We start from the raw sequence: 12,069 nt of genomic DNA, 5'->3' as shown, positions 1-12,069 counted from the left end.
TGGATGTGTTTAAAGGGCCTGTCCCACCTGCCGAGTTTTTCGGAGACTGCCGGTATCATTGACTGACGTATCAAGTCACCGAAAAATCCACGGCGCGATGATGTATTGGCACCCGGTGTTTTTTCAAGTGTCGCCGCTAGATTTTGAAATGTTGACAATCTTCTGGCGACACTGATATGACGTCGGCAGTCGCCGAAAAAATCGCCAAGTGAAACAGGCCCTTAAGGGAGAGATAGATGGATTCTTGATTAGTACGGGTTGGCAGGGGTTATGGGGAGAAGGCAGGAGAATGGGGTTAGGAGGGAGAGATAGATCAGCCGTGGTTGAATGGCGGAGTAGACTTGATGGGCCGAATGGCCCTTATATTCTGCTCTTATCACTTATGGACTAATGGACCTCCACACTCACCCTCCCACTCTCACCCTCTCACCTTCACCCACTCACCCTATCACCCCCCTCACCCCCACCTTCACCCTACCTCCTAACCCTCACCCCACCCTCCTCTGCCCCTGAGCAAGGACACACTGGGGATAATTGCACAGCCCGCTCAGCTGGGAGCGAGGGCAACTGAGGGGAGATGGGTCTACAAAGGCTTTTTAAAAAAATAACTCCAAGAGGTAAAGCAGACAAATAAAAATCCAGAAAACCTCTGCGTTGCTGACAATTGTACATTTTTTGTGGAATTGTGTTTGAAAACATTGTCTGGAACTTGGAACTTGATTGTTGTGGAGGGGTGCGGGTGGGTGGAGGGTGGAGAGGGGGGTTAATCGACGGTGGCAGAGGGGTCGGTCGGGAGGGGGAGGGTGGGGTTCGTATGGGTGGAGGGCGGCATTGTCAGGATGCAAAGATACTCAGGGCTGCTAGAACAATCTGCCAATAAAGAGCGTGTAAAAAGCCTCAAAATGCTGGAGTAACTCAGCGGGACAGGCAGCATCTCTGGAGAGAAGGAATGGGTGACGTTTCGGGTCGAGACTGAGATTCTGGGGAGAGGGAGACACAAGGAAGGGCAAGGCGTGAAAACAAAACATCAAAGGGGATGGCGATCGAGGAAAATATAGCATAGATCATCATTAACTTGTGGAAGATGACAACGAGGCATACAAAGATAAAATTTAATCTGGAGGACAGCCAGACTGGTCGGAGAACCAAGAATGTGGTGAGATTGAGAGAGAGGGAAAGCAAGGGTTACTTGACATTAAAGAAGTCAATGTTCACACTGCTGGGGTGTAAGCTGCCCAAGCTAAATATAAGGTGCTGTTGACACCTTAGCCTTCCATATCTCTGTGTCTCCCACTCCTCTGACTCTCAGTCTGAAGAAGGGTCTCGACCCGAAACGTCACCTATTCCTTTTCGCCAGAGATGCTGCCTGACATAGAAACATAGAAAATAGGTGCAGGAGGAGGCCATTCGGCCCTTCGAGCCAGCACCGCCATTCATTGTGATCATGGCTGATCATCCCCTATCAATAACCCGTGCCTGCCTTCTCCACATATCCCTTGACTCCACTATTATCCCTAGAGCTCTATCTAACTCTCTCTTAAATCCATCCAGTGATTTGGCCTCCACTGCCCTCTGTGGCAGGGAATTCCATAAATTCACAACTCTCTGCGTGAAGAAAGATTTTTCTCACCTCAGTCTTAAATGACCTCCCCTTTATTCTAAGAGTTACTCCAGCATTTTGTGCCTATCTAGGGTGTAAACCAGCACCTGCAGTTCCTTCCAACACACAAAAAGCCTCCTTCACTTAAAGTGGCCCTAAATTTGACAAATTCAAGGAAATAATATACAGGGCGAAACTTCAAAGGGCTTTTCCTTCATGCAAGGCTGGAGTCACAGCGAGTGATGTTGGCTGTGCAGATTAAAGCACCAATTCCATCGTGCTAAGTACTTTTAAGCAAATTACTTGAGCCATAAGTTGCTCCTTTGAACATGGAAGGCCTCATGTTTAATTCCAGGTGGATGAAGACAAATTCCTTCTCTGAAAGGATATTATCTCCAGTTTCTCTGATTGGGCTGGCTCTGACATTCTGCCAGTAACATTTTTTTTTCTTTTCTTTTTTTTTCTGGCTTTGTAAATATTTGATTAGTGTATAAATGTAAATAATTTGGTATACATATAGTGGCTGGTGTACATATGGTGTACATATATAGCTGCCAAATGTGTATAAGATCATTACAAGCAGTTGAATAAGGGGTGGGAATTAATAAGCTTTGGCATCTTCCTGCCACATACGATTTCATTTATTTATTGATATTGTTTATGACACTTTATAAATATTCTTGTTTTGTTTTTTGTATGCTGTTTCACACTTGCTTTTTATTCTTTTATTCTGTTTCGAAATAAATAGTAAAATAAATAAATAAAGAAATAGATAAACATTCATTCAGAAGCCTTAACTGAAAACCAAGACAGCCTTATACTCCCTATCCAGAGAGACTCACTCTACACTGGAGGGAATTGTGATCATCATGTTTTGCTTTCTGTGCGTCTGGTTAATTTTATTCCCTCTCGACACATGAAAAGTATTTTGTACCATTTGATCATTGCCCAGTCCCCAAAGGGCCTGTCCCACTTGGGCCATCATTTACTCCAGTGGTTCCCAACCTTTTTTAGCTCATAATAATAATAATAATAATGGATGGGATTTATATAGCGCCTTTCTAATACTCAAGGGGCTTTACATCGCATTATTCATTCACTCCTCAGTCACACTCGGTGGTGGTAAGCTACTTCTGTAGCCACAGCTGCCCTGGGGCAGACTGACGGAAGCGTGGCTGCCAATCTGCGCCTACGGCCCCTCCGACCACCACCAATCACTCACACACATTCACACACATTCACACACAGGCAAAGGTGGGTGAAGTGTCTTGCCCAAGGACACAACGACAGTATGCACTCCAAGCGGGATTCGAACCGGCTACCTTCCGGTTGCCAGCCGAACACTTAGCCCATTGTGCCATCTGTCGTCATAGCCCCCTTGGGATCTTTTAATTTTTCTGTGGCCCCCCCCCTGACATTATTAGCGGAAAAAAGGTACTTCAATATTATAATAGCTTCCATAAATCTATTAATTGCACATATATTCTCTTTTATTCTATTCCACAAACATCAAAAATATTTCAATGACATAGATTTAAATTTATTAGAACTGAAATGTAGGAGGCAACAGGGTGGAAGCTCTGTGGCCCCCTTCATTGAACCTGTGGCCCCCTAAATCCCAACATTTTTTTGTGGCCCCCCTGAAATTTGCCATGGCCCCAGGTTGGGAATCAATGATTCACGCAACGGGCGGATAGCAACTGACACGCGACGGTCGCGAGCATCATCGTGCGCCTTTGAATATTCCATCTGCCCTGCAAGTAGACTCAGCGTCTTGACATCAAATATTGTTACTGGAAAAATTAATTTACATTTAAACTTTCTGAATTACTCCCAACAAAGGCAAAATTGTTCAAGAAGGAACTGCAGATGCTGGAGAATCGAAGGTAGACAGAATTGCTGGAGAAACTCAGCGGGTGCAGCAACATCTATGGAGCGATGGAAATAGGCAACGTTTCGGGCCTATTTCCTTCAGTCTGAAGAAGGGTTTCGGCCCGAAACGTTGCCTATTTCCTTCAGTCTGAAGAAGGGTTTCGGCCCGAAACGTTGCCTATTTCCTTCCGTCTGAAGAAGGGTTTCAGCCCGAAACGTTGCCTATTTCCTTCAGTCTGAAGAAGGGTTTCGGCCCGAAACGTTGCCTATTTCCTTCAGTCTGAAGAAGGGTTTAGGGCCGAAACGTTGCCTATTTCCTTCGCTCCATGGATGTTGCCGCACCCGCTGTGTTTCTCCAGCAATTTTGTCTACCTTAAACACAAAATTGGATTCCATTATAGCAGTTTGAGGGCTTGAACCCAGCTTAAGAAATAGTTTGCAATTTCTTTTAAAAATGGTGTCTGTAAAATTGTTGGTGGTTATTTATAAAAAAAACACTAATTTGGTTACTAGTGTTCTTTTAGGATATAAAATCTGCAATCCTTACCTGGATGTTTTCACACAGAGAGTGGTGAATCTCTGGAACTCTCTGCCACAGAAGGTAGTTGAGGCCACAGTTCATCGGCTATATTTAAGAGGGAGTTAGATGTGGCCCTTGTGGCTAAAGGGGATCAGGGGGTATGGAGAGAAGGCAGGTACAGGATACTGAGTTGGATGATCAGCTATGATCATATTGAATGGCGGTGCAGGCTCGAAGGGCCGAATGGCCTACTCCTCCACCTATTTTCCATGTTTCTATATTAACTTTCGAAACATCCTTAACTAATGGCCCTGTCCCACTGTACGAGTTCATTCCAAGAGCTCTCCCGAGTTTAAAAACAAATCAAACTCGTGGTAAGCACGGAGAATGAACGTAGCGGGTACGTCGGAGCTCGGGGACGTCTCTTAGCGGCTCGTAACGCTAACGGCAGGTACTCGGGATACGGGATAAGCCAGCATCTGCTGCAGTTCCTTCCAACACAAGCTGCCTGACCCGCCGAGTTACTCCAGCCTTCTGTGTCTATCTCCTCACAGACCGGTTTTGTTCTCTACAGGGAGTGACATGACGCCAAACTATGTGGACACGGCAGACGTGGTGGTGGCACCCTGGTGCTCGTGCAGCGGCAGCGGCAACCAGAAGGAAGAGTGCGACAAGTTTCTCAACTACTTCAAGGAGAACGTCTGCCTCAGTAAGTGTACAGGCTAGGGAGGACTGCTGTGTAATTTCAGCTCCAGTCTCTGCAGCTTTGCATCACGTACGTACAGGCGACTGCTGGTGGCTGTGGCTGAGACCTTCATCTCTCAGCTGACGCACAACAAGGGGAGAGAAGACTGCAAGCACAATTGTACCCATGGAGAAGGTACACAAAATTGCTGGAGAAACTCAGCGGGTGCAGCAGCATCTATGGAGCGAAGGAAATAGGCAACGTTTCGGGCCGAAACCCATGGAGAGTTCAGCATTGTGGTAATCTTTTGTGACTGGGGAAGGCGCTGTGAATCATCCATTCTCTGACTAGCTCGATGGCCGGCTGTTGAGATGAGAGACGAGATATTTGTTTTGTCACCTGTGACAAGCCACAGTTTAGATGCTACGTTTTGCACACCTAGGCATACAAAGAGTCGTCAGGTATAGGGCACCCCTTCCCCACCTCCCCACCCCCACCTCCCCTCCCCCCTCCCCCATCTCCCATCCCCCCTCCCCCACCCCCTCCCCCACCTCCCCTCCCCCACGCCGGGCCTCCCCACTTCAGTCACCTGATTTTGGGGGAGTCTAGAACCCGGGGGCACACAGTTTAAGAATAAGCGGTAGGCCATTTAGAACTGAGATGAGGAAAAACCTTCTCACTCAGAGAGTTGTGAATCTGTGGAATTCTCTGCCACAGAAGGCAGTGGAGGCCAATTCACTGGACGTTTTCAAGAGAGAGTTAGATTTAGCTCTTAGGGGTAAGGGAATAAAAGGATATGAGGAAAAAGCCGGAACGGGGTACTGATTTTGGATGATCAGCCATGATCATGTTGAATGGTGGTGCTGGCTCGAAGGGCCGAATGGCCTACTCCTGCACCTGTTGTCCATGCTTCTATGTTTCTATGTTCGCGACGGCACTCCACTCCCGGTCCCCCTATGTGACCTCTGGACGCTGACCTCCGACCTCTGGATTCCGACCTCCGACCTCGGGACTCTGACCTCGGGCTTCCGAACTCTGGACTCTGACCTCCGACCTCGGAAAAAATCACATGTGGTTAAAGTGCACATTGTCAGATTTTAATAAAGGCCATTTTTATACATTTTGGTAATTTCTACATGGTGAAACCAAAATGTATAAAAATGGCCTTTATTAAAATCTGACAACTTGCACATGTGATTTTTTTTCTATTACAAATCTCAAATTGTGGAGTACAGAGGCAACTAATTAAATGATGGGTCTTTGTCCCAAACATTATGGAGAGCACTGTAGAACTTCCACAGCGACCATTGTCATTAAAATGTGCGTTCTTCCCAGCTGTTATCAGGTATCTGAATCATCCTACCACAACTAGAGAGCTGTCCTGAACTACTATCTACCTTGTTGGTGACCCTCGGACTATCCTTGATCGGACTTTACTGGCTTTACCTTGCACTAAACGTTATTCCCTTATCATGGTTGAACAAGTTAGGGCTTTATTCTTTGGAGCGCAGAAGGTTAAGGGGGGACTTGATAGAGGTTTTTAAAATGATGAGAGGGATAGACAGAGTTGACGTGGAAAAGCTTTTCCCACTGAGAGTAGGGAAGATTCAAACAAGGGGACATGACTTGAGAATTAAGGGACTGAAGTTTAGGGGTAACATGAGGGGGAACTTCTTTACTCAGAGAGTGGTAGCTGTGTGGAATGAGCTTCCAGTGAAGGTGGTGGAGGCAGGTTCGTTTTTATCATTTAAAAATAAATTGGATAGTTATATGGATGGGAAAGGAATGGAGGGTTATGGTCTGAGTGCAGGTATATGGGACTAGGGGAGATTATGTGTTCGGCACGGACTAGAGGGGTCGAGATGGCCTGTTTCCGTGCTGTAATTGTTATATGGTTATATGGTTATATGTATCTGTACACTGTAAATGGCTGGATTGTAATCATGTATTGTCTTTCTGCTGACTGGATAGCATGCAACGAAAGCTTATCACTGTACCTCGGTACATGTGACAATAAACTAAACTAACTAAACTGTGTATGCACACAAAAAGCTGGATTAACCCAGCGGATCAGACAGCATCTCTGGCGAAACGGAATAGGTGAAGTTTCAGTCTGAAGAAGGGTCTCGACACGAAACGTCACCTATTCCTTTTCTCCAGAGAAGCTGTCTGGCCCGTTGAGTTACTCCAACTTGGGTCTGTCTTCAGTTTAAACCAGGGTCTGCAGTTCCTTCCTACACATAACTAAACTGCGTGTGTGTGTGTGTGTGTTTTTTTTTAAGGAAATGCGATGCAAGCTTTTGGTAATGGCACAGATGTGAATTTGTGGAGGAGCTCCCTGCCCACCCAGACTACAACGCTACTGAAGTCCGACAAAACGGTGCAGAGCGCCCAGCCGTCCGATCACATCAAGGAAATCACCACGGCAGACGATGCCAACATTCTCAGCATATGCCCGGGTCTGCAGGTACCGACCCTTGTGCCCAACACCCCAACATCTTGCCACTAGCAGAATGAAAGCATGGCAGTGAAGGGTGGTAGACAGATAATGCTGGAGTAACTCAGCGGGTGAGGCAGCATCTGTGGAGAGAAGGAATAGGCGACGTTTTGGGTCGAGACTCTTCTTCAGACTGATGTCGGGAGGTTGGGGGGGGGTGTGGGAAAAAGACAGTAGGCTCTGTGGGAGAGCTGGAAGGGAGGGGGGGGGGGGGTGGTACGAAGGAGGGAGAAAGCAAGGGCTATCTAAAATTAGAAAAGTCAATGTTCATACCGCTGGAGTGCAAACTACCCACGCGAAATATGAGGTGCTGTTCCTCCAATTTGCGCTGGGACTGACTCTGGCAATGGAGGAGGCCCAGGACAGAAAGGTCAGACTGGGAATGGGAGGGGGAGTTGAAGTGCTGAGCAACCGGGAGATCAGGTTTGTTAAACGGACTGAGTGAAGGGTGGTGATCTGAGGGGCTTGGATAGTGAGGGGGGGGGGGAGATAGAAGAGAGGAAGGGAGTCTTTGGTCTTCAAAGACCAGCGGGTTAATTGGCACTAGCGTGTGGGTTAGTGGTAGAATTTGTTTTGGAATGGTTTGGGAATGTGGGTCGATTCTAAGATTCCCCCAGGATTCACGCAGGACTGGTGTGAATAGGTGCAGCACGCAAACGTTACTTTGGCCCTCAATATCTGCGCTGAACATGGCACGGTGGCCCAGTGGTAGAGTTGCTGCCTCCGAGATCCAAGTTCGATCCTGACTGCGGGCACTGTCGGTACGGAGTTTGTACGTTCTCCCTTTGGCAGCAAGGGGTGGTGATCAGAGAGGCTTGTGGCAGTGCGGAGACCCGAGTTCGATCTTGACTACAGTTACTGTCTGTGTGGAGTTTGCGGGTTCTCCCTGTGGCCACGTTACTTTTCTCCGGGTGCTCCGGTTTCCTTCCACATCCCAAAGACGTGCAGGTTTGTGGGTTAAATGACCTCTGTAAATTGCTGCTAGTGTGTAGGGCGTGGATGGGAAAGTGGGATAACATGGAACTAGCATGAACGGGGGATCAACCAAACCTACTCTTTAAGAAGATAGGCACAAAATGCTGGAATAACAGGACTACGGCTGCTGTCTGTGAGGAGTTTGCACATTCTACCTAGATTTTACTCAGGGTGCTCTGGTTTCCTCAAAGACGTGCGGCTTCATAGGCTAATTGGCTTTCGTAACTTGTCCCCAGAGTGTAAGATGGCAATAGACGATAGGTGCAGGAGTAGGCCATTCGGCCCTTCGAGCCAGCACCGCCATTCAATGTGATCATGGCTGATCATCCCCAATCAGTATCCCCGTTCCTGCCTTCTCCCCATATCCCCTGACTCCGCTATATTTAAGATAGAACTCAGTGGTCGGCATGGACTCGGTGGGCTGAAGGGCCTGTTCCCACGATGTACCTCTAAGCTAAACCAAACTAAAAGCCGTGAATCCCCACAGCGCAGTGCATCGTCCATATAATTTTGAAGGAATGATATTAAATTAATTTTTCAACATTTCGAGGAACGGTTGGACAGCGATCAGGGTGAGTGCCAGGAAACATCAGTCACAGCTCTGTAGCTGTCAGCAAACTGGTGCAGAAGCAGACAGATGTTTGCTATCAGTGGAAGCATCTCATACTTCAACCCAACGTTCCATTCCATGATTGTAAGATATTACGGCTTTAGCAGGCAGATAGTACGGGCGGCCACGGTGGAGCAGCGGTAGAGTTGCTGCCTTATAGCCCTTGCAGCGCCGGAGACCCGGGTTCGATCCCGACTACGGGTGCTGTCTGTACGGAGTTTGTACGTAAGAATAGACAATAGACAATAGGTGCAGGAGTAGGCCATTCGGGACCGCGTGGGTTTTCTCCGAGATCTTCGGTTTCCTCCCACACTCCAAAGACGTGCAGGTTTGTAGGTTAATTGGCATGGTATAAATGTAAATTGTCCCTAGTGTGTGTAGGATAGTGTTAATGTGCGGGGATCGCTGGTTGGTGCAGACTCGGTGGGCCTCGGTGCGGTCTCGCTGTATCTCTAAACTAAACTAAAATAGAAACAAACACTGGTTTTCAGTCCGCTGTTTCCAGTGTGGGACTCTTTATTTTACAAACGTACACTGCGCTTACTCACACATCCTCCCCTGCTTCCCTTCAAAACAGTGCCATGCAATGGGTTCACTTCCAGTCATGAAAGCAGGCAACGTGCCCGTCTAATGCCATTGCCCATTTACCATCAGTCCGAAACGTCACCCATTCCTTCTCTCCAGAGACGCTGCCTGTCCCGCTGAGTTACTCCAGCATTTTGTGTCTATCTTCAGTTTGAACCAGCATCTGCAGTTCCTTCCTGCACAAGGGTTGCCTGCAAGTTGTGAAACTGAAATTGAATACAGTGGGGGTGAGGCCACACAGGGCGTTGAAGTAAAGGTTTTTTAAATAAGGAGAAGATATAGTCAGGATTTAAACAGCGAGGCTGTCAAGGGCTGGTGTATTGTGATCGCAAGCAGAGCTTTGAACTGATGGATACCAGGAGGCACTCGATGAATGAGGCTTGGAGTGTGGCGGTGAAGTTGGACATGGTGTGGTCATCCACGCATTGTGAATAGAACGATCCTTATTGGCAAGTACATCTGTTAAACACACGCGCGCTAAGTCAGAGATCTTGCTGCTGTGGGACACACCCAGGGACTGATGAGTCCCGCCAAACTCAGTCCCGTACCCGTTACACGTCTACTGATGAGGGTTCGATCTATAAGTGGCCACCACCAGATGGCGCCACAAAGGATACATTTTTTTACTCAATGTATCATTGGCTTGCCAAAGGAAAAGGAAATCAACAATGCGAAGCTCTTACAACTCTATAAAGGGTCTGCCCCACTTGGGTGTCATTTGCGCGTTGTTTATGCGACATAATTTACGCTTCACGACGCACGACGCTCGCGTCCTGACGCACACGTGATGCGCGCATGACGTGCATTACGCGCACATGGCGTGCATTACGCATGCATGGTGCGCGGTGACGTAGGCAGTGATGCGCCCCAGGATTTTGGGATTCACAAACCTGCGTGACGCGCAAATGACGCCTTAAGGGTCTGAAGAAGTGCGATGACCTGGTCGGGTTGCTCCTAGGCCTGGCCTTGTACTGTTCTAAGGGTCTGAAGAAGGGTCTCAACACAAAACGTCACCCATTCCTTCTCTCCAGAGGTTCTGCCTGTCCCGCTGAGTTACTCTGGCATTTTGTGTCTATCTTCGGTTGAAACCAGCATTTGCAGTTCCTTCCTACACATGTGATGTTCTTACTGCATGCCAACCAGTACTGGCTGTTGAGTCACCAACTCATTTAGTGGAGACTATAAATAATGCTAGACTAGAATCTTGCATCCGATAATTCACAGCAGAGTTAATGTCTCTCGTGACTTGGACTGAACAAAGTGCCTCTCTGGATGGTACTGGAGCCTGTATTACAGTTCAGCTACTCCAAGAGTCAATGGCAGACAAGTGTTGCAAACAATGACACGCCGCTGTATTATATCTATAAAACATTCATGCCTAAAGCAACGCCTTTAATCAACTTCAGCAGCAGCGACTTATGGATTCATAGAGTCATACAGTGTGGAAACAGGCCCTTCGGCCCGACTTGCCCATGCCGACCACAACATGCCCCATCTACACCAGTCCCACCTGCCCGCACTTGGCCCATATCCCTCTAAACCTATCCTACCCATGTACTTATCCAAATGTCTTTTAAACGTTGCGTCAGCCACCTCCTCCTGCAGCTCATTACATATATCTATCACCCTTTGGGTAACTGTGGGAGGGGCGCACTGTGGGAGGGGTGGGTGTGAGGGGGGGGCGGGGTGAGGGGGGGGGGGGGGGTGAGGGGGGGGGGCAGGGTGAGGGGGGGGGCAGGGTGAGGGAGGGGTGAGGGAGCGCCGCACTATTTTTATTTCAAAATTAGATTTATTCAAGTATTTAATCTACTATTTACAATACTAAATAATTTAAAACAAACCCAACATCATAGTACAAACAAATATTCTTAAATATCCTTATTAAGGACGGGGGGAATAGTCGTTTAATAGTTTCTTTGATATTCGCACTGAATGGGAGGGGGTGATGGAGGGGAGGGGGTGATGGAGGGGAGGGGGTGGGGATGGGGTGGGGGAGGGGTGGGGGTGGGGAAGGGGTGAGGGAGGGGACGTACAGTAAGGGGGGGGCGGTACTGAGGGGGCTCCTTGCTGTGGGAGGGGGGGAGTTGGTATTAATGGCGTGTTGGTTATTATGGGGATGTTGATTAAGGTATATATTTGGTTAAGACACCCGGGGGACTCTCTGTTCCTCTTCCAAGGCGCTGAGAGGTCAGTCATGATTAAATTAGTAAGCAAACAATGTTGTTGGTGACAGTGATTAATAATGAAGTCAGGCGTTGAAGATAAACACTGCAGGTACCGGAGGAGGATGCTTACCTCAGATTAAATGGCTGCAAGTGGGAGCTCTGGGCTGGGGCTTGCGGTGCTGGGAATGACTGGTGCTTGGCGTAGTGCCTTTACATCGCGGTACCTGCCCACCAACCACCCTCTCCTAAACATTGCCCCTTGTCACACAGGATCAGTGGGACACAGCACCGTCACACAGAGACCCCCGAGATTCCAGGGGTTCCAGGATACAGGCCCTTCGGCCCACCAAGCCTGCACTGACCAGGGATCCCCACACATCAATACTACCCCACACACATACACACACCAGGGACAATTTTAATTAACATTTATACCAAGTCAATTAACCCACCGAAGTGGATACCGAAGATCGCGGAGAAAACCCACGCGGGTCACGGGGAGAATGTACAAACTCCGTACAGACAGCACCTGTAGTCGGGATCGAAACTGGGTCTCCGGA

At 48.1% G+C, this 12,069-nt stretch overlaps 1 protein-coding gene across 3 annotated transcripts in view; it reads left to right on the top strand.

Annotated features, from left to right (window-relative positions):
- LOC116967261 (GDNF family receptor alpha-2-like) overlaps nt 1-12,069 on the top strand; it is a 145,137-nt gene that overhangs the window by 117,437 nt on the left and 15,631 nt on the right. For all 3 annotated transcript variants that reach the window (XR_004410190.1, XM_033013734.1, XM_033013735.1), the window contains 2 exons: nt 4,567-4,701; nt 6,960-7,144. Coding sequence is in view for 2 of the 3 variants with exons in the window: in XM_033013734.1 (XP_032869625.1) it covers nt 4,567-4,701; nt 6,960-7,144 (320 nt within the window). In the remaining variant the exon portion in view is untranslated. The remainder of the gene's footprint in view (nt 1-4,566; nt 4,702-6,959; nt 7,145-12,069) is intronic.

The sequence above is a fragment of the Amblyraja radiata genome, chromosome 39 (assembly GCF_010909765.2).
Source record: "Amblyraja radiata isolate CabotCenter1 chromosome 39, sAmbRad1.1.pri, whole genome shotgun sequence".
NCBI lineage: Eukaryota > Metazoa > Chordata > Chondrichthyes > Rajiformes > Rajidae > Amblyraja > Amblyraja radiata.
This window is presented reverse-complemented; position numbering and strand designations above follow the sequence as displayed.